A 25,586-nucleotide genomic window follows, 5' to 3' on the forward strand; every position below is an offset into this window, starting at 1 on the left:
AGCACAAAAGCCAAACAAACTGAAGGGTCTGGGACAAGCTTTCTGCTACTATTTAGTTCCTCCAAACATGTCCATACCTTAGTGATGAGGCTGCCAATATAGGGCAGAACACCTCTGGCTGCCAGGTAGACTTTCCAGTGGGCAGGTTTGATGAGTTTCTGGTACAGTGCCAGGTACTCAGCAGCACATTCGCCAGCAATGCTCAGCTCATCCAGGTAGCTGGTAAAGAGAAGCACAAGCTGACAACCACCCCCCAGCAACTAGTCCCTCTCATTCTCTGTCCTTCCTAGCTAACAGCATTACCAGTATTCATTACTTACTGCTAAAGTGACACTTGGTCCCAAAAAGATGGTGACCAACTGTGCTAATAGTGTCACTTGTGCTAAGTTATGTCACGTTAGTTAGAAGAGAGCTCCCCCTGTTATCTTGCTGTCTAAGAGACCAGGAAAACATTGTCCACGCAGCTGAATAGCACCTGCTTACCTCTGCAAAGTACACATTGCCAGGCAGCAAAAAAAAAAAGTTTTCCTAAAACACTATCCATCAAGCTAATTAAGTTTAAGAATCCAGCAGAAAACAACACGTCAATCAGAAGCATATTATAGACGGAGGTGATAAAAGAAGAAAGGAATGATTCTCACGGGAATTAAAGAGAAAAATAATCCTGGAGCTGCCAAGTGTGGCATCATGGAAATACCTCGTAAGGAGATCAAGGACCTGTTGTTTGCGGCTGGGGATGGTAGCCAGAGCTTCCACAATTGTACACGCAGCTTGCCTTGCAGCTTGAGTGGCTGGAGTGAACAGCACCTAAAGCAAGAGCATTAAACTATGGTATTACTTGATGTGCAAAGATAAACCAGGGATACTTCACTAGAAAGAGCCAGCATACGTTGGCACAGTTTGGTGACTTGATGGCAGTGCTCAGCTGTTCTTCTGAAGACTTGATTCTAAGAGAATGCCTACATGATGTTCTACATCAAAACCATGGTTTTGATGCATGGTTTATACCATGCACTGATCCACACAGCACATAAGATCTGGCAAACTACCAGCATTCCCTGCTGGTTAACAGTGCCCCATGGTGCTGACAGGCCAATACATCAACACTGGAGCTTTCACCCACGTTTACCTGTCGCAGCCAATTGTTGTGTCCCAGCTTGAGATCCAGAGGACAAGTTCTCTTCCCATGGCGACTCATAAACTGTTTCCATTTCCAGACATATTTTTCTGACAAATAGAGCTGGTGAAGCTCTGCTTTGCTGGGAGATTTCCCGTTGGCATCTACACCTGCAATATTGAACACAGCTCAAGAGAAATGTTTATCTTCAGGCACAGTGTGTTTTCTGCTCAGAAGCTGAGCAACGCAGCTTAGAAAGGTCAGTGCTGCCATCTCCACAGCCTCCATGGTTAAGTGTGAAGCTGGTATCAGATGGCAGGGACAGAAGCCAGCACAACTCGACAGAAGTACATGCATGTTCTTTCACAACATTGCACAGAGTCAGAAACACAGAACTACCTCTGGCAGGGAGGCACTTTTTCCAAGCTTCATACGATGCTTTGGGGTCCCTCTTGAGCCACAGTTGAGCTTGTGCATGGATTTCATTGCTGTAAGGCTTCACAGTGGTGAGAGCATCCGCAGGCACATCCTAGCAAACAAAAAAGCTCTATGACTCTTGACAAAGCCACAAACTGCAGCTAAATTACAGTCACGGAGCAGCCAACCGATATTGCTTTTATCAAAATTACAGCTGTATTCAAAAATCTGAGTCAGATGTACTTGAGTCCTCAAAACTGCTGGAAGCACCAAGAGTCTGCCCCAAAAAAGCAGACTCTAATCAGCTCGTTTTCAGATGCTTTGCTCCAATTCTCATGCAATACCTTGTTTTTCTTGCTGGTTGGAGCAGGTGGTTTGATCAGCTTTTGAAGAATGCGCAGGCACATGAGGGTGATGTTTTCAACAACCACTGGAGTCTTAATGTTCACTGCCATCAGGAAGAGGCTGAGAGCTGAAAGAGAGACATGTTCATGCCACTGAGATCTGCACATGGGACACCTCTACAGATCTGTACGACACATCAAAAGTGCTTGGAATTCAGTAAAACCTTATCTCCTTAGGCAAAGCTATTGCATTCTCATGGAGCCAAGAATGGAAAACATTTTGTTTCTTTAAGCACTTCCACCTTCCTATTTCTTAGCACTCCTGTTCCAAGATCCTGGAGACAAAGTGCATGGACCTAGGCACAGTATTTTAAAATAAAGCTTTCACATTAGTTGAAACAACTCACCACAGCGTAGCCGGAGCTCCCAGCAGCTGTCCTCCTTTGAGATGGAGTCTGTGAGCAGCAACATCTCATACTGGAGACTGCTAGCCTGTAAGTCAGATGTGTTTAAAAGCTTAAGAAGGTGATACAGCAGTCCCTTTTGCCTTCTGATATCTAAAAATACAGGTTGAAAACACACTGATCTAAGTGAATTTAGTCCCATCCCCAACTGAGATGACAGGCAATCTGCCTAAGAGAGCTGCAAACAACAGCTAAGACATGTAGAACAGCCTGAGGAAACTCAGGCATGTTACTGTAATGCAGTGTTGTACTTTACCTTAATTCCTATCAAGACACCTTATGTATTGCAGGCAGATTATGATAACAGAGAAAATGCAATGACTGGAATATACCAGCAGTTGCAGAGCATCAGAAAAAAAGAAAGAAAACACTGGAGTCTCTCACCAAGTCTGGATTTGCCCAGTGTCCCTTTAGAGCTGCAGAAACCTTCCCGATGATTAAATCATTCATTTGTTGTGTGGCTTCTGGATTGTCCCTAATTCCAGAAGGAAAAAAAAAGAACACTATTACGCTCTGCTCCTACTAAATACCAAAAGCTCCTGGGATTTCAGCTCAGCTGATGACAAATGGACAGCAAGCAGTTAACGGTCTACGGTTTGCTGATGTAAGATCTTTCCCCTGCAGAGCTACTCCTTCCCAATTCTGCTTTTACTAGAAGAGGGCTGCAAACACTGAGCCAGACTGTACCTGGTCAGAAGGCACATGAGCTGACGGACCTCCTCCCTCATGGTGGCTGCACCCCGCCTCAAGTTGTAGTCAAACAGTTCTCGGATAAGGCCCTGGGACACGAGGATATGCCTGATGGCAGAGTTGGTTGCCAAAGCCCGGAGCAACGTTATGCAGTGCTCAGTGACAGCTGAGGCACAGCCATAACACTTTGTTGATGACGTGTGGCCACAGCCTAGCACAGACAAGGCACGGTACTGGCTGGCAGTGAACGTGGGTTGGACAGTGGTCCGGGAGGACTTTGTTGCTGCCTCTCTCTGTTGAAGGTCGTATTCCAGGAGTTCTTTTCGAGAGGCAAATACTTTCTGGAAACACAGAAAAGAAGAAAGGAAAATTGGGAAGCAGTGCATACTTGCTAAACCTATTCACAGATTATTTTCACTGTATATTTTATGGAGATACATTATGTTTCTCAAAGCTCGAAATCCTTTGTGTCCATGGCAGACTTGGGACATTCATTAGGAATGTCAGCCTAACTCCCAGTTATCGGCTCTGTTTTAAGGCTCCTTGTCCACATTACACATGGAAGAAAACACATGACCCAAATACAAATCACAGCACATCATACCTGGATGATTTTGGAAAGTTCATCAAATGAGTTCTTGCAGTCACCGCAGTACTCCTGGGCTAACTGGAGTATGTATCTGTTCACGCTAGCTGAGGTAGAACTGATCCCTCCACTACTACCAGATTCATCCTGGAACAGAGGCAAAAACAAAAGGAATCACATATGGAGGCTACACACAAAAAATAACCACTGCAAAACAGCATCTGAGGCAAGGGTTTTCAGCTGTCCTTGGCAGTTTAAAAGCCAGAGTCCTGCACACCTGCCTCCTACAAGGGTTTTTTTTGTGCAAAATCCATTTGTCCCTTGTTACCTGGGGCTTTTCAGGAGCTGCCTCATTCACTTTGCACAGAAGGTTTTCCAGCTGCGGTCGGTGTCCCATTAGCTGGTGATACACTCTGTCAGCCTTGTCCAAGAGAGTGTTGATGTTTGTTACTGCCTAAGAATAAAAGAAGAAAGGAAACTCTTGATATACGTTCAGACAAGATTTTTAATTCTACTGAACATCACCTCCAAGTTTTCCCACGTCTTTTGATGTTCTCTGTGTTACTGAAAAGTGTGAGCTTTGCTTCTTCCACAAGTATCCAGCGTCCAGCACCGTAATCTAGACTTTGGGACAGGCCACGCTGATGCTGCATGTACTGCAATGGGTTCCTCTTTCATTAGCAGGGCTCCTCAGATGGGATGCTAATGTACATAGCACAAACCAAATTAACCTGTCTTGCACAGCAAGACAAAGAGATGCAGTCCTAGATAGCTAGTTTGTATGCAAAGCTCTGAGTAATGTCTTTGAAGAATGATCTACTTAGTGGATCAAGGGAGTAAATAAGGGATTGCATTCCATACTTCTCAAAATGCCAGAGACAGAACGAGGATTTTGAGAGATCACCAGAATTAGAGAAAATGCATTAGTCAGTAAAAAGCACTGAAGGAGCACTGCTTTTCACTTTACTCCCAAGACAGATGGGCCTCTGACGTCTCTACACTGTTGACTTGGCCAAGAGATAGAGAGTTTTGTTAATGAATCTGCTATTAGTCCAACCTTCTTTCGATCCTCTTCATTCTCTATGGGATCCACTGCACAGCAAGGCTTGGCATACAGCATGAAGTCAAAGCGAGCGTATTTACAGAACCCACAGGCATTGCAGAGGAAGGGATCCTTCTCGTCGTAATTAATGGACCTGAAAGGCAAGCCAGAAAGGTCAGAGAATGCAGCTGAGCTTATCGAGGTAACTGGGGGAATGAAGCAAGCAAGCTCTGAATGCACTCATTAACTAGGTAGAGGACAAGGATGGCCCCCAAAGCATCTAACCTATCTTAGGGAAGCAGTTATGAGCAAAGCACAAGTGATTTGTGACACTCAAAACCTAGGCACCAAAAAATCCACGTAGAAGTAGTACCACGTTCTGGCCAGTAAGCAGAAACAGGCACGGGTTTGTGCCGAAGGATCCTGCTTCAACAACAGTAATTCCCAACAGAACGTCAGACGAGGGCACTGTGCCCTTTATGAGGACACATTAAAATAAACAGTTTTGTAAGGTCTAGGCTCTGAAAAGCTTTCACTCTCTACACAGTTGCAGTGGGACTAGCTGCAGCATACTCGTTATCCCTTGCTGCAGACTAGAGTAGCATGACATGAATTGATTTATAGCTCCCATAATTCAGTCGAGAATACAGAAACCTTTCAACAGACCAATAATCAACTGATCTGTGCAAAGAATCTGCTAAACACCTTGAACCCCATGCAGATTTGAGAGGAATACGGGACAACACGGTGGGAGAAGAGACACCAGATGAGGCGACTAAACTCACAATAGAGGAGGATTTGTGACACTGGAGTGAAAGCCTGAATAGCACACAGTAAATTACACCCTGAGCCCCGCTCTGAATGGGGAGAGCACAACAAAAGCTCTGAACAGACAAACGAGCACTGTCCATCCTGCACACCACGTCGGGGATCCTGGGGGGAAACCCCCCGCCACTGAACTCCAGCTCCTGCTTTAACCAAGCAGGCCAAAAATAACCTCCTCCTGGGAATGTGCTGTTTTAAACTTCTGAGGGCTCGCCTGAAAACTTCAGCATCCTCTCAGCGTTGTCGTTATCAGGTTTCCTTTGTTTGCCTGCACTAATGCTAAATCCCTCTGTAAGCCTGTTTTATACTTCTCCACTAATTTGACTGCGCGCTCGCGTCAACCAGAATGTGTGGTTCAACAGCGGGGCCTTCCGCTCAACACCCAACGTGGGCAGCAGCACGAGGCCTCCGTGGGGAGGCACTGGGACGACCCACCTGCACTTGTGGCACTGATAGACATTCTCACCGCAGTTCCCGCACACCCCCGGGTTGGCGGGGACGGAGGCGCTGCAGCGAGGGCACTGCAGGGTCTCCGTGGAAGCCTGGTAGTTCTCGTAGAAATCGGCGAATTCGATCATCAGGTTGGAAGCCACGATGGGCAGCGGCAGGTCAATCTTCACCTCCGTTTGGCCTGGGGTCAGCTGGACCTTTTTGGCTTTGTGCCATCGAGCTGGCCTGGGAAAGGAAAGAAAAATGCAGCGTTTTTCAGCGGGGAAGCACCTTCCTGCCCAGTGCACAAAGAGAAGCCAAGCGCAACTGCCTCGGCTCCAAATCGACTTTATACGGGATGAATGGAGAGCGGTTCTAGGATTCGCTTCCTTAGCTTCTGTATTGACATGATATGTAGCCAGAAATACATTTTAAGCCTTTATCCTCTTCATAGAGAGAGAGACTGTTTAGGATTAGAGAGCTGCTGATGCCTCATGGAAAAACTTTAATTCTACAGACATTTTCTAGGGATTTTCACCTCCGTTTTTTTTTTTATTAGTAAAGACATTTGCATGAAAACAGGATATTTATTTCTAAAGATCTCATCTACACCCACTGCTTATTCTCAACCTGAAGTCAGAATCCTCTCTTTGTGACATCATAATCCTCTCCGCAGCAGCCACTCGTGATGTCACAGAAGATTAAGACTTCAAATAAGCAATAAGCAGCAGGCACAGATTAATCCCTAAGCCAAAGAGATCTGATTCTGGTGAGAAGATCTCAAGAAGTGAGAAGGGAAAGCACATAAGCAGAACTGGCTCCAGACTGAGCCACGTACTGAAAAAGAGAGTTTTTCCTGAGTAAAGCAGCAGCTGAGAGCTAGGCCATCCAACTTCTAATTTCAGCTCTACTATAAGGCTTCAAACAAGTTCTGTCAACACTTCCAGCACTCCTGGATGTGCTGCAAAGTTCAAATTCCTTTCCAAATCAAAATCCCCAGGAAATGCTCTCGGTATTAATATTGGTTTCCAAATACAACACAGATTCAACCCATTCACCACACCAGAAATCCTAACACCGAACTCAGCAAAAGCCGTGGATGAACATACTTGTTTTTCAGCTCCACTATGGCTTGCACTGTCCTGTTGTTGTAATAGAGGTTGATGGTTCGCACCATTTTGGTGCGCTTCAGGTCTCCTATCTTCACTGTCACTTTGCTGATGGTGTGGCTGCCAATCAGCTTCACCACTTGCTGGGTGGTAGTATACCGCGTGTCCACTTTAATGGAGGAGAGCTTAATATACTGAGAAAACAAAAATAAGGACACGCTGCCAACACGATCACATCCCCAAAAAATACAGAAACACAGCTGCTGTAAATGTTGGGATCCCTGTAACTAATTGGAAAGGGTTTAAGAACAGCAGTACTTACACAGAAGGGCACCTCTGGATTGTTGCAGACAAGGCAAGGATCACTCTCTAGGTAATAGCCATCAAATTCCACCAGCCCAGACAGCGTGCTGGAACAAAGGGGAAGAAAATAAAACAATTAACCACCAAGGTATGCCTAAGAACACAATTCACAATTCTGCAAACCTATATTCTCCAGTTGTTCCTACTATTTTCTAACACATACCAAACAGGAAAGCCAAAAAGCTAAAGCCAAACTACTGCCAGTAATGCATATATTTTTTTTTTCACACGGCAGAAAGGAGTTTGCTATTCTCTCAAGACCAGCTACAGCAAGCATGTAATCTCAGCAGGGGTCCTTCCTCCACCACGATTTCATTAGAAAAATTGTGCATTCCTCTGTGGATTGCAGCTCGTCTGCTCAAGAGCTCCTGCAGCAGAATGGATCAAAGACAGAAGTAACTCACTTGTAAATGTTGGAGTTAGGGTGGTTGGTAAGAATGTGGTTTTGAGTCCGGAGGATCTCCACAGCCTTCTGGGAGTATTCCTTCAACTGAAATACAATTAGGAAATATTGACTGCTCAGCAATTTTTTTTAATGCTGCAAAGATGTCTCATCACGTGGCACGTTAGGTCCCCCAGAAGATGCATGCACCATACCCACAGGTATTTATGTGGTTAAGTCATTACCCAAGAATGTAACAGATCCTAAAATTAGACCTTTACCACAACAACAGTGCTGTTTGTCACAGCCAATGACTGGAAATGCTTGCCAAGATTTGTAGGGCATTTCCAGCTCTTTACAGATACACATGCAATTATCAGTGCATCTAAACTATCTGTTCTCAGTCCATGGCCCCTTAAGAAATTCCACCACTTCTTTTATTCAGAAGTCACGGTTACAACCCTAAGAGCTGAAATATCACATCTATAAATCAAAGCTAGCATTAGAGCTAGGAGTACTTTCCCCCCAGTCTCCCCGAGGAACACTTTTCAACCCACAACACAACGAAAGAAAGGCCCTCCATCCCCAATTTTAAGGAATCTAGCTGCACCATAAATGAACAGCAAGGAAACTCGTCACAGCTGGACCTGAGGATGCAGTTCTGCCTTTTCTGAATGACACTGTACCTTCTTCTCAGTCTGCTGTGTTTTCAGAGAGAAGTACCCCAGGAGATCTACAAACTGGGCAGCCTTTCTTCCATAGGCTGGGAGCTCTGGCCAGATTGACCACATGAGATCCAACAGTAATTCTTGCTGAGACTTGTTAGAATTCCTGTTGGATTGAATACAGATCAATTAGGCTTGTCAAGATAGCTATATTGACAATAGCTATATTGACAAGATAGCGATAAACAGAGGAAGGAAAATATATTCTCCAATTCAAAAAAGGTTGTAAATTTATTATCTTGCTATATATGAGAGTTCAGAGTCAAATATCAACTCTTCTCATCACCAGCAGTGTTCCAGCACTCTCTGAAATGGAAGAGCTCCCTTGTAACAACTCAACAGACTCCTGAAGGAGTTCAGTACCCTGAAGTCTGCCTTCACACACACACAACTGCCATCTTTTTATCTTCATCAGCTTGCATCTGTCTCAGGAATTCACTCTCCCACAAACACCTGCTCCTGTAGCCAGATTCTAAAGGCAGAAATAAGATGTTTCTTGCAGATGGTAACTCAAGTTGATCACTAATGTGTAAGTCACAACTTACACCTCTGGCCCCAGCAACTGCAGAATAACATGAGAAACACAAGGTGATACTCTCATGGCAATCCTCAGCAGCTTTTAGGGCAGAAGTTCCAACACTGTACCTTCAACAAAGACAGAGCTTTTTCATCTTTCCAGAACTGAGCTGGGACTGATTCAGAAGAGCCGGCTCAGAGAGCCTCCCTTCCAGCTCACCTGTAGATGTGGAGTGCGAGGCAGTGTGCCTGCCATCTGACAGAGGATGAGTTGGATTCCAGCAAGAAGCAACGCAGGAACTGAATGAGGGTTTCCTTATCAGCAAACTTGTTCAGCTGGTTCACCAGAGCTGTGCACAGCTGGTCTTCCTGACTGCCCGAACTCTCCCCTAGGGGACACCAGGTAGCATAAGAGACAAAGAGTTAATAAAGCACATGACTAAGTGCTTCACAGGCAGTCCAGTTTCTTATTTTATAGATCATACAGAAAGGACATGGGGATAAATGGCAGTGGTTAAGGAAACACATGTAACATCCTTCTCTTTTTCAAAAAATATAATTTGATGTTCCTGACTACTACAGAAGAAAACTCCTGCAATACTTGCCAGTAAGGACATGAGAAATGTGCTACACATCCTGATAAAAAGAAAAGGAACAATAATTGGGCAGTGAACAGTCACAAAGAATCGTCTGTCAGAGAAAGCCAAAAGAGTTCCCTGAAGAAAAGCCAAGAGAGAATTTATGCCCCTGACTTTTATAGGAAAGCTTAATTACTTTCCCAAGACTCTGGACATCCATTAAGAAGCAGCCCTGGCTCCAACACAGCTTACAAGTCAGACAGAGGAAACAAGTCTGAACACAACCATTGAGGAGCAGAGCTAACTGGATGTGCATCAACAGCATTTCTTTAATTCCCATGAGGATTTCAACCTCCTACATCCCAAGACAAGCAACTTAGGTAGAAGCTACTCAGTCACTGGTATAAGCAAATTCTATTAGACAACTTAAAGCCCGCTCAAGCTAATAAACACTCACAGCAGGTTTGGGATACGTCCAGCACCCAATTTCAGCCCCAACTCTTATAGCATATTAGTCCATCTTTGAACCTATTATTATGTACAGTAAAACCGCTCTTGTCTCCTAGATGTTGCTAAAGGTTTCAAGTGCCCACGCCAAGACTCATGCCCCCTTCACAACACTGGTATTTAGAAGCAAGCAGTGCTCTCTAAATAGAGGTACATAAAGCTGAGAGGAGCAGACTCCATCCCTAAAAGAACCACAGAATAGGGCACAGCTGCAGCTCACCCTCTCGCTCCTTTTCCTTTTCTTCCTTCTTGCTCTTTTTCGTGGAGGATTTGCTCTGTGTGGCTGGCTGCCCAGAGCCTGATGCTGCGGGAGCAGAGGTGGAAGAAGTGCTTGATGATCCGGAGGATGAAGCCACAGACAGCACTTTGCTGCCACACAGAGCACAAGACAGCAGCTGCAGGAGAACTGGAGACACTCCTTCATCTACCAAGAAGCTGACTTGAAGGAGGAAATAGAGAACCGCTGCGGAGAAAGGAAGAAAATTTGTATTGCCTAAATTAAAACTAAGTGCACCCAGACCAAACAACCAAACCCAACAAAAACTACCTTCCAATGTGACAAGGATCATCCCACAAGCTGTAGAACCCTACACTATGGAAATAAAACTCTTGGGTACACCAAGGTGAAGTGTCGCATCCTAACTTACACACTGAAACAACAGCAGTGCTAACAATGCAGATCTCCTAATCCAAGTTCTAATAAGTTGTCCATTACACCAGACTGTGTTCTCCAGCTAGGGAACAGCTGTGATTAGAGCACTGTGATAATCAGTATTGGAAACAGTTCAGTCCTACTCAAACTCTCAGCTGTGTCCGCTCCTTTTTTGTCTGCTGAGCTTCCCCATCTGTGAAGTCCTCACTCAAACCAAGGCATGTAATGCAAACCCTCTGCTCTCCTCAATACCCTCAGAGAAAGAACTCACAGTCATCTTTAATGCAGAATTTCTGCCAGTTCACTGTTCGCTGCGTCGCAATCTCTGCACAAGCCTTCAAATGTTCCATCTGAAAGGCACAAGGGACAGCATTAAACACTGTGTCAGTATTTCTACGACTGACACCTTACAGAAGTGCAACATACGCTTTCTCCAAGGGTGAACACTTTTCCTTACCAAGCTGATCAACGTATCATACTGCAGAGCAGAGCCTGAACTTGCTGTGACCACACTGGCACGAAGGAAGATGCCTTGCTCTTCCAGGAGCTTTTTGATTCCACGAACGTGGGAGTCTAAAGTGTGGAGGTCTCGGAGCTGCCGGTATTTATCCTTGGATCCACAGATAAAGAGCAAAAGCTTGCGGACTTGGCGGCGCACGAATGGAGTCTGCTGGATCATCAGGTACTAGACAAAGAGAAGCCCATAACATCAGCACTGTGAACTCACCGGTAGGCAACCTGAGCCAGCAGAAACATGACATGCTTTCTTACAAAAAAGACAAGATACTGGAGTTACATTAACAGAAAGTCACCTGTAAAGGCAAGTAACAGGCAGAAGACACGCTGCACAGCAGTACTGCAGCATCCTGAGCTGAGTGACTGGGAAACTGCTTCTGAAAACCATTCCACAACCTCAGATAAAAAGCCAGTCAAGCTTAATTAAGAAATCCCTTCCGCAAACTTGTGCGAATGTAAGATAACTTGTTGTCTTATGTAGGGAGCTATTCCACCAGATGAAGGAACTGAGAATATATACTCCAAACATCTTACTATTTTCTTTCTAAGGGCTAAGCTAAGTACCCACAGCAAAGCATGATGTTACACTGTATCGTCAGTGAGGTTTTATATCAGAGTTTCCTGGAGGTAAATGCTGAGTTACAGAGACCAAAAGCCACCTTATTTTTCACATGTTTTCTTATAAATCGTTATTCAACAGAAATAACACAAAGCCAAGAGATAATCTTCTTTCAAGAGGGAAAAAATATAAATAAATCAGACGTGGTTCAGATTGGCCCTACAGAAGTCCTCACCTTACCCAGGTAAGGTAACATTAGCAGGATTTTCTGGTTAAAATCTGTAGGTGTATTACGTTCTCACCTCAGACAAAAAGTAGAACCAGGAGTGGTCGAAGACAGGAGGTGGGATGCGGGAGTTTGTGTCTGCAATCTTCTTGATCTGATAGGGCAGCCGCAGCACCATCTCTGTCAGAAGCTGAGTGTAGGCCTCAAACACATCTGCAGCGTGACCCTGGAAGCCAGAGCCATTGATCAGGACCAGTGAGTTGTCCTGACAAGCTACACGGTGCATTTGTTTAAAAACAGAGTTCTTGCACACTTCAGAAACCCGAAGAAACACTTCAGACTGATAAACAAACACAAGCTGACAAATCTGGATGAGGAGCTGACCTAAGAGGCAACTAGGAGGATGCAGTAAGCTACTCTGTAGCCCTAAGGTATTTTTATATACATGCTTTCAACTTAGAACACATGCTTCTATGTAACTAGCCTTTTTTCACTGCACCTGTACATGTATCAAAGGTCTCTACTGGAATAAAGGTGGTTGAACAAGTCTGGGATTTAGTGTGGAAATCCCCACCAGCTGCTAGGTGTAGGGCAGGACCCACCTTCACATACTGGCGGAGGAAGAAAGGGCTCATGTCTGGTGGAGAAGAAGTAGTGTGAGGTTTCAGGAGCTGGCTGGTGGCGACAGGCTCCTCGTCGTTCTGCTGGCTTTTCCAGTACTCCAGCAAAGACTTCAGCACGTGCAGACAGTAGTCAACAGCACCAGAGCTCAACAGTGCAGCAGCAGTGGCACTGGAGATGAGGGAGGAAGACTGAAACGAAGAGGAGAAGGATTACCAGGGCACCTGAGAACCACCACGTCAGGAGAGCAGGGGAAGCACGTGCTGACAGTATGGATAAGAGAGGAGGGCTGCTGCTTCATTTTTTAAGAAACTTTCTGGCAGCTTTTAAGTTTGGGGTTTGTTTGAGGTTGGGTTTGGCTTTTTTTTGTTGTTATTTTGTTTATGAAAAGCAACTCAAATATTTACAGAGACTCTTTTGAACAAGCGCTTAGTAAAGGAAAACAAATAAAATCTCTTCTTAAGTCTAATCTCCCCTCGACACATGTGCCAGAGGCCACTGTGCTATGGATTAGACAACTAGGGCTTTTTTTTTTTTTTTTTCCCCTCTCTCTCTCTTCTTTATTTTTAGGGTTTTTTTTTTGTTTTTTTTTTAAGTTGGGATTTCTATTTGTTTATCTGGGATTTGGCCAGCTGGGGGTGAATTCTGGTAGAGAAAGAGTCCCTGTTGCAGATGGCTCTCAGAAGCTCTGCTCCACCCAGGTATTGCTCCACCTGCATTCTGCAAGACGATGAGCTTTGATTTCTGTGGGAAGCTCAAGTGAATAACAAAGGCTGGAGAAAAAGCTACTGTAAATAAAACTATTAAAGCAGCCCTGTAAATCCAAACAAACCCCACAGCTCATAAGCTCATTAAAATTTGATGCAGTTCAGACTAAATTTTTTAACCTCTATGCTTTTTTATTAATCTCCTTCCCACCACACATACTGCTTTTTATGCCTTATTACTGTACCTTTTAGCAACAAATATCTAAGGAATCCTCTTAGCGACTTTTACGTTGACACAGCAGCATATTGCTTTCCAATAATCACATTACAAATCCTTTTTAACCCCTTCAGTGCCAGTAAGATGCAATGAAAAATCTGCTAGGGCATTTTAAATAACGTTAATAATCTTCTGCCCTTAGCTCAGCCAGAAAGCTCGCACAAAACAAATTATTCCAATCATCTTCTCATGTTGGTTTCCTGTGTTCTGAGTTTCAGCAAAGATCCTTTCTCATAAAAGTCAAGGAACACTGCTCTTGCAAAGCACTTTAAACTGTTTCTCTGTTTTACACCAGCTATGTGAAAGCAGCACTTTTTATACCATCTTTGATGAAGAAAAGCTCCCCAGCCACATCCCACGCCTGAAAAGCACCCTGAGGAACATACCTCACAAATGGAAGACTTTGATCCTGACTTCGTTCTGGACATGAACACACTAAGCAGCCTCATTACCACCAGGTGTACTTCATTCACAGGAGAGCGCTCATTTTTCTTAGACACATCCTGCAAAGAGAGAGCTTGCTTACTTACAGAGCGGAGCACGATGTCCTTACGCCTGCGTTTCAGTGCTCTGACCCTCACTAAGTGTTTCTAACTTAAGTTCAAGCAATAACACCAAAAAAAAGCAGCCTGAATTCCTCCGTGTAAGAGCAGACAGCGGCCTGGGTGTCAGAGAACAGTCACACAGATGGAAATGTACATATGTCATTTATACATCACTGATCAATCACACCTGTTTTAATTGCTGAATTCAAGGCAAGCACGTTTTCATGCTCACTTGTGGATGCTGGAACTAGGTAACAGTGAATTATTTCATACATTAAGTGAGGTTAACTGCCTGAACATATCCATACAGCAATCTGTTGCTATGACTCCCATGCACCCAATTTCTCCATAGGAAGAAAACCTGGCTAGAAGGAGCAAATCAAGACTGAGTGCTTATGCTACAGCTTGCCTTTTTCTCCATGCACAGTTCTGCAATCAGCTGGGACAGAAGGTTATCTAAAGCTCCCTTGTCTTTCTCATCATCTCCATCCAGGTCTGTTGTGAGCATCAGAATAACCTGGAAACAGAAGTCAGAGAATTAAAAGAAGACAGATTATGTTTTCAAACTAGATACGGACTCTCTCTCACAAAACTTCTGCAAGTTATACCTTGATTAATTTATGCTTTTTCCCAAATTCTGCCTGCACCATGACACCCTCATAGGAATATTCAGTATAAATGTGAAAGACCCTCCCAGATACATAAGGGTTCAAGGACTCCTTATGGTCATCAGTCAACAGTCATACAACACTGAGAAAGGGCACATGTCTCACGCTTTGGGTAAGAAATACTGTGCAGCAGATTGAACACTTTAGAGGGGGACTCATACACTGTGATTGGGCAAGAAAAAGAAAGGGTTAAAAGCATGTGCAAACAAAAACCTGGCATTAGTGATTAACTGTCTGACTAAAGCTTAAATCCTGAGCCCTCCTCAGTTACCTGCATGTACGGGATGGCCCGGACTCCCCCAACGTTCCTCAGCTGAGGTAAGTTTTGCAGCAGCCTCTCCAGCAACATCAGTCGGACCATGTGCAGCCTGAGAAGTCAGAAAGCAGCAAGCAAACGTGAAGCGTTTTTAAACACACTGAAAGAAATACTAGCCCAACAGGATCACCAACATGTAACTCAGCTATAAACAATGACACTGCAGAGTGGAAGCGTGACTTTTGAGAAGGAAAACAAAGCCCCTTGCCTGTTGCTGGTGTGGACGTCTCCCTCTGTTTCCCCCTCTCCTTCTGAGCCATCTCCTTCTTGCTGGCCCGTGGCAGTGCTGATTGCACCTGTGCTGGAGCTGACGCTGCCTGGTCCAGCAGGGTGGCCCTCAGCTGTCGTGTCCCCATAGGCACTGCTACGGCCAGACACTGAAAAACAGAGGAAAAAAAAAGAAAGGGAAAGAATGTCAGCACAACTGAACATGCATCTTGCCCTCTTCATAGCAACCACAGCACTGCCCTATGGAATTATGGTTCTAAGCAGACGTATTTGTGGTTTCTTTCAAAAAGTTGAAAGAGCAGCACTTCCACAGATGCAACACAACACCCTCAGCAGCGCTTTGTTCACCAGCCTCATCTTGGTGGCACAAACTGAATTGGTTTCATGGCAATAAATTTAAAGTGAGTTAGAAGAAGGGTGGGCAGCATGAATGCAATTTTTCATAGAAGTCTGTTTGCAGCTTTTAAATAAATCATTCATTTATTTTTCCAATCAGTTTTATCAGGGTACGAGTCCCAAACAAAGAGGAAGAAATTAACTCTATCCCGTCCAAACTTATTCTGTATTTGAGGGAATTCTTTTATTCTTGCTCTGGGCTACTGCACTGTGTAATTTATTACAGGTCAGCAAAAGCTACTATTCCATGTTTCTAGAGAGCTACAAAAGTGAGGAAATATCCACAGCCTGTGGGGCACATTGATAGTAACCACCAAATGATGCATGGCATCATCTATCTAGAACAGATTTCTTCTCTTCCAGGGATTAGCCATCCCACTCACTCTTGATAAACCCTGTTACTGTAGAAATCAGATGTACAGACACTGTTCCAGCAAGAGATACTCACCACTGTGCTCACCAGCCACCGAGTCCACAGCACTGCCACCGCTCTCAGAGCCCACACTTCCACCATGGTCAGCAGGGGAAGTCCGGAGAGTTGAGCCATCTGTTGCAGCTGTGCTGCCTTCATCATCAGATGCTGGAGCTAAAAGAATAAAGAGAGCTGTTACAAGTAAAAACACTGTCTTAATATAACTGCAAAAGAAGTACATACTATAAAAGAAAAGCCACAAAGATTTGTCTTTTGCGTTAATTTTCAGCTACAAATCAGAAAGGAATTTGGACTGTCCATCAGTACATTTAAGCCTGCTAAAAGCAGTGCAGAGGGGATATCCCGAGAATGAAACCATGTTATCAAATGGTCAACTACATCAGTAGCTTCAAGGGCAACGTCTGTCTGCTTTACATGCAAAGAAAATACTAGATACGATTTGCTTTGTCTGCTTTATTTTAAGAAGAGGAAATCACTTCCTCAGAAGCCCATAAGGAAGGTCCTTCAAAGCAAGAGAAGATCCTGTATAAACTATTAATGATATATGAAGCCAATAATAAGAATTGGTTCTTCAAAACCTAATTTACAATTTAAAAATCACTATTTAGCTTAAAATTTTTAAAAAAACCAACAACTTGATTCCTCGCAGTGAACAGTTACCTGATGCTGTTGTATCTGAGAGTGTTCCAGCGTCAAGAGAAGAAGAGCTGGGTGCTTGGCCAGACAGTCCTAAGCTCTGCAGTCCAAGTGCACTGCTGCTGCTACCTGCAAGAAGAAAAGAAATGATGAGCACTTTTCCACATACAAACTATGTTAACTCTGGCCTTCTACGTGCATTTCATTGTTCTACTACTTTTGCTTTGATGGTGGTCACATCAACCATTTCTGCTCTGTTTCTTTCTCAGTTTCCTCATATTCCATTTCCCTTTTTAAGTAACAGCAATGCTGACAATTTACCTTGCTGATCCTGTTGCAGGCTCAGGGCAATCGCCAACTCCACCATGGTTTCATCATCTGCATCTGGAGGGATATCTAGCATTGGAGGGAATCCCTCTGCTCCAGCCAGAAGAGCCTCCAGGGGAGAAGGATTCCCATTGTTCACATTTTCAGAAGTCTCCAGAACCATTGATTCAGACTGTGGAGAAGAAACACAGTGAGAGCTTTTGCCAAACCACCACCAGCTAATGGAACACTAAATACCAATTCATCATACGCTCAACTAAACCCAAGCACTTAGCAGATTCCAAAGAGAAGCACTCTGAACTCACCACCATCTCAAAGTCACCATGATCAACTTCACTTTGCTCCTGGCTTTCCTGGCGGATATGCTCACCATTTGCCAGCCCAGAGCTCTGCAGCTTGTCTTCTGCATCGTCATCATCATCATCATCTTTATCTCCTGCATTACAAAGGATTAATTCACAAATTAATTCTCAAAGACTTTTTGTGTGTGTGTGTGTGTGCGTGCGTGCATCTTTTCTGACAAACAAAGTAGGTCATGCTCATTTAAAGGCAAAGATAAATGGATTTGGCATACCCATAGGAGTATTGCTGCGAGGGGAGGACGGCAAGGTCACATGTCTCCTCTTGTTCCTTGGTCTCAGCACTCGGATCAAAGCTTGTTTGCAAGAAAAGCTCACTGCAGGATCCTAAAGGGTTAACAGTTAACCATTAAACTTCCTAAGCTTTATGTCCTTACTCACAGTATGTGGAAAGATGGGACATTATGCTCATGACTCTCCGCTGGTCATGAGGCTTATGTCACTGCCTAACTTCTAAACTCCCTGTCTTCCCCAGCAGCCATAAAGCAATACTGATCATTACACAAGCAGTACACGACAAACATTATTAAAACACAGTGAGAGACATTTCTCCTTCATTCACTTCTGGCTCTATGGTTTTGGGTGCCATGTCTCTACTTTCTACGGCCTCATCTTACCATTATACCCGTACTTAACTCTCTGTGTGTTACCTGCATTACAGGGTGATAGAGAACAGAGTAGACTACATACTGGGCAAAGTAACATCTGCATGTAGATCTTGGATGCTGTGTGGATACAATCTAGTTCACACGTGCAGTATCCATGGATAATATCCACCAAAGCATTGACTGTGGCCTCAACGTGAGTCAGACCTAAGGAGGAATAAAAGCAGGCCTGGAATCAACTACCTTTCCACTTCAGCACAGAACAAGACACTGCAGGAAGCACCGATTACTTGTATACTTTAAGGCACAATGATTGTGTCAACAAAAATCCTGAAGCTTCAATCCAGAACGAGCTTACACACCGGCCCTGTATGGTACATGAAGTATTGCACATGCACCAGCACCACTGAATATCTCAACAGCAGCATAACCAATTATGAACAAATCAATCATCAGTCCCTTTTTACTAGAATATACATATATTTTTAATAAAAGTGTTAGAGTAGAATTTACAGGCATACCTCAGAAAGGTTGCGTGCATCATTAGCAGCTTAAGACTACTTCGGGATAAATCATTTTCTCTGTTTACAAGCTTAAAATAGACTAAAATACACAAGGCTGTCAATAGCAAATGAAGAGTTAGCATACCTGGCAAGCAGGCAGGAGCAAGGAAGGCATTTTTGGGTTTCGATGCATGTAGCTTCCAGAAGTGGTTTACCAGCTGGGTAATAAAGGTGCAGCCCTCTCCTTCAGCGTGCTTCTGGGCCTCCTGCCCCTCTTCACTCTCTGTGTAGGTGGAAGAACAGCTGTCAGATTTGCGCAGGGAAAACCATTAACACGCAGGGAAACATCAACTTTATTTAAGAAAGGCCTACCATATTTCAAATATGGCCCCATCACACTGAACCAGATGACACAAAACATTTTGAGTTACCCTAAGAGGCAGTTAAAGCAAATCCAGACTTCTCTACCTGTTTCCAACTGTGACAGCTTCGACTCCGTATAATGGACCAGATTGTTGGGTCTCATAATAGCAATGGATCGAGCAGTGATGACCAACCTCTGAAACACTTCAGGATCAAGGTCCTTTCCTTCTTTGGTTGAGGAACTCAAATACTGAATGGCTTTACTTAGCAACGCTTGATCCTGCAAAGTGAAAGATAACGTTGGCAAAGAGAAACAATGCACATCAGAATAGCAGAACAGCTGAAATACAACTGCAGGATAGCTCAGAGGGAAATTTGCTTTAACTTTCTTGGCCAGTGTCATCTAGAAATGACAACTAATATTATAAAGCCACACATTAACAGTAACAACAACAAAAAAAATCTGGCTGGTGAATCCATTTTTTCTTTCCCTCATGCTTAAACATGGACAGGAAGACCACTGTAAAACCATAACCACTGAAGTGGTTAGCAAAGGCTATCTCTGCAGGCATCTATGCATTTACTGCAATTATGTTAGCATGTATCCTAACCACTACTTACCCTAGTATTTTCCTATCACCCTAAGCCAGATGCACAGGGAAATGGAAGTCTTGTGCTACACAGTTGACAAACAAACCTGTGTCTCAAGATCCCGATTTCTCTTGATTAGCAGATATTATTCCCCAAGGAAATTTTCAAAGAGCATTTTAGCTAGCGAAGGTCTGAGGAAACACTATATCAGCACGGCAGACAGCAGGATCTAAGGGAGAATTAGTCTGCAGCTCTACACTGCAGGGAAAAGGTGTTTCTAGGGCTGGCTTCACCTCTACCACAAGCTAGTAAGCGACAGAAGATGCTGAAATCCTTGCACCATGTTACCTTATGGTTATGGTATGCTGAGCGACTGGTGTGCAAGCTGGCCAGGAGGCTCTTGGTTTGCTGCTGGACACTGGAAGGAGCAGGCATGGACAGGAGCATGGTAGCCAGTTCCTGAGCAGCCGCCTTATTCTTCTCCTGTTTCCAAGAACAGACAAAAAACATTCTTCAGTTCACTAACCATTATGGTGATGCATGAGTCCAATTTCTCTGCAAGTTCCTACCTCCCTGCAACACAGTTTTGATATTCCCTCAATGCATTATTTGACATTTAAAGAACATTTCACATGCCTAAACAAGAAAAGTCCTTTTCAGATTTATGGGCTTCTACCCCGCTGTTTCTGCAAACGAGGTCACTCTCCAGCACAGAAATCCCACCAGCAATAAATGCAAATGCCAACTGTCATTCTAAACTAGTTTCAAATGCCTTTCGCTAAGTCAACTTTCAGATCAGTGCTGTGAGCAAAACGGATGCGGCTCTCTCCGTATCAGGCCCCCAGGGCTGCAGGAGGTGCTGCTGATCTCACCCCTCCTCCCCCATCTCAGAAGAATGTATTCAGAAAGTTACTTGCCTTCTCGTTGACTGGTCCTACAGCAAAGCAGCTTTCCAGCGCTTCTAAAGAACTCACTACTAGCCTGGAGGGAGAAAGGAAAGCAGGCTTGAGTACAGCAACCCTTCTCTCTCCTTAGCACTTTGCTTTATGCGGGCTACAGTCATGAGTAGCTCAGAGACAGCTAACGAATGCCAAGTACAAAATCAAAGCATGATAAAACCTGCCACAGGCACCATGCATATCATTTCATTGTGTTACAGACCAGAGTTAAACCTGGCTCACGCTCACAGACAAACTTAGGACTGCTTTAATAATCCACAGCTGAAAGACAGGGGCTTTTCTCTACCAAAGAGGATAAAACATTTCCTTACGCAGCCTGCAGCAGGGATAACTTGGATTGTCTTGACAGTACCAATTCACCATGGCCCACAGACGTACATATGACTGCAGATCAAGGGTTGGTATGACACATGGGAAAAAGCGTAACCGACTTTTCTAAGGGAGCAAGATTCTACTCGCTTGCTATTTTCACACAGGTTGCTCTTTCCAATTTGGAGTTTCAGCACAAAATACTCTGGAGGAGAATTAACTCTGAGCACTGGGTACGACCCGCCTGGGAGTTGCTGAAGTTTTGACAGCGATAAGGCAGGCTGGTAACACACTTGCCCCAAGGAAAACCTTATTTACACCTTGCAGCAAAGTGCTGACCCCCCCTCCCCTGCAGCACCCCTTCATGCCTTGAAGGAGAACTAGCTGAAGTGCCACCTGGCACACCAGAAGGAGCAGTTCAAGAGTGCAGGAAAAGGGAGGGATGAGACAGCATTAAGGGGGGAAATAACAGCGTAGGATTGGATACGAGGTAGAAGGAACAATTCCGTGGTCTGGAGCTGATCAGTAACATTGATTTCCCACACCCGCAGCCATAAAGCCAACAGGGGAAGAGAAGTGGGAGAAAAAAGCACAAGGAGAGACAAAGCAGAAAGGAGTCTGTCCAACAAGCAACAGATCAGCTGAATACAGCAAAAACCCGCAAACCGCTTCATCTTTACATTTTGCTAAATCATCTGCCATGCAATGACCAGAATGTAAAGAAGCCAATGTCACTTGGAAAACAGAAAAGAAACAGTCGACAAAAGCCACATCATGTGTTCTGTCTCTGACACACACTCATTCGTGCAGAGAAAAGGATGGCATACTAACCGGTCCAGGGTGGTTAGGGACTCAGTTTCAGAACTTTGGGGGAGCAAAGAAAAAGGAAAAAAAAAAAAATAATAATAATAATGTGTAAAGCTCACAGAAAAACTCCCTACAACACATTCTAAGCAAAAGGCAAATTAAATGGGGGAAATCAGGAAGCTGGGAGTGCAATATATACAGTCAATCTAAGCATGACTCTTTCTGTTTGGGCAGCAGACACTTGCTTAACAGCACAACAGATAAAGGAGATCCAGGCCACCTAGCACAGAGAAGCCAAGCACACTGCTTAAAGCACGACTGAAGGTTAAATCTGAAGTACAGGCACTGTTCTGATAGAAAAGCTGCCTTAGTTGTTCCTGCCCAAGAGGCCCTTGATAAGGTAACCATGCTGCGTTCTGGAACTCGTATGTAAAAATAAAAAGAATCACTTCCTTTGGTTCCAAGTTTTTAGGATCTAGTCCCACTGCTTTGGGAAATCAGAAAGCATGGCTGTGCAGAGAGAGACATCTGGTGGAGATGTCACAGCAGAGGGGGGAAGAAAAGAGAAATCACAGGCAGGAAAAAAAAAAAAAAATCCAAGATTAAACATTAAAGGACAGCAATCAGTGTCCAAACAGGTCGTTCAATTGGATGCTGCTGGTACTTCAAGTCCTGAACCTTTACGTGAGAATGTCAGTGAGATAATTAGCCATGACTTACTCAAAGTCAAGCAGTGTATATGTTAGAACACCAAATTTTCAGCAGTATTACCTCTCCTCTGACCTGTTTCCCTCCTGTCCTTGCTAGCTTGCCCAGCTTTCTGTGGCCCTGATAGCAGAGACTGCATGAGCTCAAAGAAAATGGGATGGACATCAAAAAAGTTCTATTTGTTCTGCCCAATATATCCCCAGATCACCCCTGTGAGTCTCAGTAGGGGTACTGGAGGGGGAATCAACACCTTTTCCTCCAAAGCAGTTAGGCCTGCAATATATGGGCTCTTAAGCTGCTGGGAACCTCTCTAAGCAAGGTCATACAAAAAATACACCCTGAAACTGAGCTTCAGAGAGGCCTAAACTTTGTGAGCTCCAGAGAATGAAAGAGGACTAACATGAAATGAGAAAACGCACAAAAGAAAGCTGAGATCTACTTTAGCTCTTCAAGACTCCTATAGCAAATGAATTTAGCAACACGAAGCATGCACACAGAACTCCCCCTCTAATCCACCAGATAAATCAAGAGAGAGCACATCATTTTCCTTAGAACCATCAACTTTTCAGTTGTTATTTTGTACGGCAGCGAGAACACTGCACTAACTCCCTAAGTTCTCTAAGTTTTGAAAGGCACACAAATACGCCTAGGAGCCTTCTAGAGCAACTATCCATTCACAAGGAGAAATGCAGGAAAGACTGCAGAGATACCTCTCCAGGACGGTCCCACTGGCAGCAGCAGGGGTAGCTGACTCTGTGTCTCCAGTACCATTCCCTTGATTGAGGTTTGGGGGACAAACATTGCTCACGGAAGCAGATGGGAAATCCTCAGGGGGCTCGTCAGGCCATCCAAATTGCTCTTTGGTTTTGCCATAGATTTTTATGGAATCCAACATTGTGACTCCAGCAGGATCCACAGAAGCCCCAACTGTGGTGAGGAGAGAAATTTGTTGAAAGACTAACAAAATAAGCTGCATGAACGTTGGCCCACACTAACAGTCTCATCTCCTTTTCAAGATTACTTCCCTTCTCTATTGTCTCCACCCAAAATTCTTCAGTTGGGCTACTGCTTGTGGAAACTCTCACAATAAGGAGCTGAACTAAAGTAGCTTCAACATACCCAAACAAAACCAAGAGGCAGGCAAAGCAAACAATTAACAAAGACTTACTGAAGAAGGTTAGTTTTTTGTCTGCTTGCAAGGCTTCCTCACGAGTGAAAGGGAAGTCAAACCAACGAGCCCTGGTCAGATTCAGCTGCATAGTACGGCCAAATATCTCCAGGTACGAGGGTGCTCTCTCTATTGCTTGTGTGCCTATCTGGATCCGCATGCCTGTCATCACCATCGTGCTGTTATTGTTTGTGACTTCAATGGTGAAACCTCCAGGCTGCAGAAGACAAATCACAAAGGAGCACCATCAGCCTGGACAAGAACATCACCTGGAAGTCCAACGGAATGCCCAAAGTGCCCCATTTACCTTTGTGTTGGCCACATACATGCCAGTGGAATTGAGCCGGTGCTTTATCTGCTGAGCATTGTAGACCTGCAGCAGATCATTGCCTCCAAACTCCACATCTGTGAGCTGCTGGTTGTGTTCAAAGAAGTCGATAGGAAAGTTCACTTGGCTGGATGTGCGAGTTGCTAAAAGAGACAAGATGGATGTTTTTGATATGAAATAGTCTCAAGAGGCAAAGATATGGTAAAACAACCTGCAAGAAGAGCTCTCCTCCTTTGGAAACACCCATGCTAGCCAGATAGCTACGTTTTGTTACATAGATCTATAGAAAGACTTCAGCCAGACCAGTACTTAGCCCTAAGGTTAACTGGTAATTGTCAGAAGTGAATGTCTTAAGTATCTATATGATGTTCATCAATCTTCATGTCTGTATTTGCCACTGCTAGCTTGCATGAGATACAGGAGAAGTCCCTTACTGATTGCAGCTGCCTTGCGCTTGCGAACAGGCTTCATGATGCTGATGACACTGCTAGGCTGCAGGGAGGGCTGGAGCCAGTAGGAGGTATTCTCCACATTGGCCATGTAGATCCTCAGGCTGCCGTCTTCGCACAGGAGGATCATAGTGGTTCTCTGCTGCTCATTGCAGGCTGTGTGGCGGATGGCCACCATGTCCTGAATCTGTGAATGCAGACCATGGAAGTCAAGGAAAGGACCTGGCAACTGCTGCTTGAAGAAACAAGCACTTTGGATTTAAAAGGCTGCCAAAACTAGAGATCTTGTTATTGGAACAAGAGACTACATTTGAAGGGCCAAAAATACAGAGAACCACCACAGACCTTCGCTTTGGCTGGCAAGGTTTTAATCTCCTGGATAAGAAAGGTGTCTGGCTTCACCATCACCACCAGTGGGACACCTGTGGTTTGCTGAACACAGCACACCAACCCTGGGTGGTTCATGACTTCAGACCACTGACACAGTGCCGGCGAAGTCTTACTCCCACCATTTGAACTGCAAGAGATGAAGGACAGAACGACGTTGATTTAAGAAGCAACAAGTGGAAAGACACAAAAATTCACGAGCATTAGATCAGTTAAAGCTTCCTCCACAGCAGGAATTCAAATCACTGAACAGCCAGAACACACATGCCTGGTTTATAGATGGGAGACCTGAGACACAGTTCTGGATGCCTACCTGTGCAACCTATCGTAGGGTACCTGCTCTAGCAGGGGGGTTGGACTCGATGACCTCTTGAGGTCCCCTCCAATCCCTGCAATTCTGTGACTCTGTAATTCAAGTAAGCAGAAGGCACAAGCAACCCAACACATTGTCCTGACTTGTGCTATGAGAACTCAAGGAAACACGCTTACCTAGTAAAATGGTATGCCCAAAGCCTAGGCATTAGTTTTAAAATGGTTTTTAGTTATCTTTTTCATGCACTTGCTCCTGTTACCAGACTACCACTAGGGGTAGCAACAGAAGTCCTGGCAGTGGAAGCTGGCATATAGGTTAAAATTCACAAGGACACACAGTTCCATGTTTCAGCACACCCAGTGGCACTAAGGGCCAATGCAGGAAAACCGGTGTGACTTTGTCCAATGGTTGGGGAAAAAAAAAAAAAAAAGCTGAAAAACACTAAGCCAAACTTAACTGAGGACAGAGAGCTCTTGGAACGTGACCCTTCCACAGGGCCTACTCAAGATAGTGGCTTTGTGTCAAGCTAGCAATGA

General features: G+C 44.4%; 1 protein-coding gene across 5 annotated transcripts in view; it reads right to left on the minus strand.

Moving 5' to 3' along the window:
* The window catches only part of UBR4 (ubiquitin protein ligase E3 component n-recognin 4), a 68,538-nt gene that overhangs the window by 17,404 nt on the left and 25,548 nt on the right, over nt 1–25,586 (minus strand). The window contains exons 45-86 of one of the 5 annotated variants that reach the window (XM_021417350.1): nt 24,696–24,867; nt 24,336–24,537; nt 23,881–24,044; nt 23,574–23,790; nt 23,116–23,332; nt 21,722–21,754; nt 20,540–20,603; nt 19,971–20,105; nt 19,137–19,311; nt 18,814–18,951; nt 18,251–18,372; nt 17,776–17,887; nt 17,507–17,637; nt 17,196–17,373; nt 16,899–17,003; nt 16,254–16,385; nt 15,390–15,558; nt 15,137–15,233; nt 14,607–14,714; nt 14,039–14,155; nt 12,650–12,859; nt 12,124–12,273; nt 11,204–11,431; nt 11,018–11,096; nt 10,315–10,557; nt 9,230–9,398; nt 8,455–8,599; nt 7,791–7,876; nt 7,346–7,433; nt 7,024–7,217; nt 5,921–6,160; nt 4,676–4,814; nt 3,947–4,072; nt 3,637–3,765; nt 3,030–3,373; nt 2,727–2,817; nt 2,286–2,370; nt 1,879–2,006; nt 1,517–1,646; nt 1,130–1,287; nt 698–807; nt 78–219 (exon numbers count right to left, since the gene is read on the minus strand). In XM_021417350.1, the coding sequence (XP_021273025.1) occupies nt 78–219; nt 698–807; nt 1,130–1,287; nt 1,517–1,646; nt 1,879–2,006; nt 2,286–2,370; nt 2,727–2,817; nt 3,030–3,373; nt 3,637–3,765; nt 3,947–4,072; nt 4,676–4,814; nt 5,921–6,160; nt 7,024–7,217; nt 7,346–7,433; nt 7,791–7,876; nt 8,455–8,599; nt 9,230–9,398; nt 10,315–10,557; nt 11,018–11,096; nt 11,204–11,431; nt 12,124–12,273; nt 12,650–12,859; nt 14,039–14,155; nt 14,607–14,714; nt 15,137–15,233; nt 15,390–15,558; nt 16,254–16,385; nt 16,899–17,003; nt 17,196–17,373; nt 17,507–17,637; nt 17,776–17,887; nt 18,251–18,372; nt 18,814–18,951; nt 19,137–19,311; nt 19,971–20,105; nt 20,540–20,603; nt 21,722–21,754; nt 23,116–23,332; nt 23,574–23,790; nt 23,881–24,044; nt 24,336–24,537; nt 24,696–24,867 (6,202 nt within the window). Of the gene's footprint in view, nt 1–77; nt 220–697; nt 808–1,129; nt 1,288–1,516; nt 1,647–1,878; nt 2,007–2,285; nt 2,371–2,726; nt 2,818–3,029; nt 3,374–3,636; nt 3,766–3,946; nt 4,073–4,675; nt 4,815–5,920; nt 6,161–7,023; nt 7,218–7,345; nt 7,434–7,790; nt 7,877–8,454; nt 8,600–9,229; nt 9,399–10,314; nt 10,558–11,017; nt 11,097–11,203; nt 11,432–12,123; nt 12,274–12,649; nt 12,860–14,038; nt 14,156–14,606; nt 14,715–15,136; nt 15,234–15,389; nt 15,559–16,253; nt 16,410–16,898; nt 17,004–17,195; nt 17,374–17,506; nt 17,638–17,775; nt 17,888–18,250; nt 18,373–18,813; nt 18,952–19,136; nt 19,312–19,970; nt 20,106–20,539; nt 20,604–21,721; nt 21,755–23,115; nt 23,333–23,573; nt 23,791–23,880; nt 24,045–24,335; nt 24,538–24,695; nt 24,868–25,586 lie in introns of all 5 variants that reach the window. The other 4 variants (XM_021417349.1, XM_021417348.1, XM_021417352.1 and 1 more) reach the window with 4 other exon arrangements.

The sequence above is a fragment of the Numida meleagris genome, chromosome 20 (genome assembly GCF_002078875.1).
Source record: "Numida meleagris isolate 19003 breed g44 Domestic line chromosome 20, NumMel1.0, whole genome shotgun sequence".
Lineage (NCBI taxonomy): Eukaryota > Metazoa > Chordata > Aves > Galliformes > Numididae > Numida > Numida meleagris.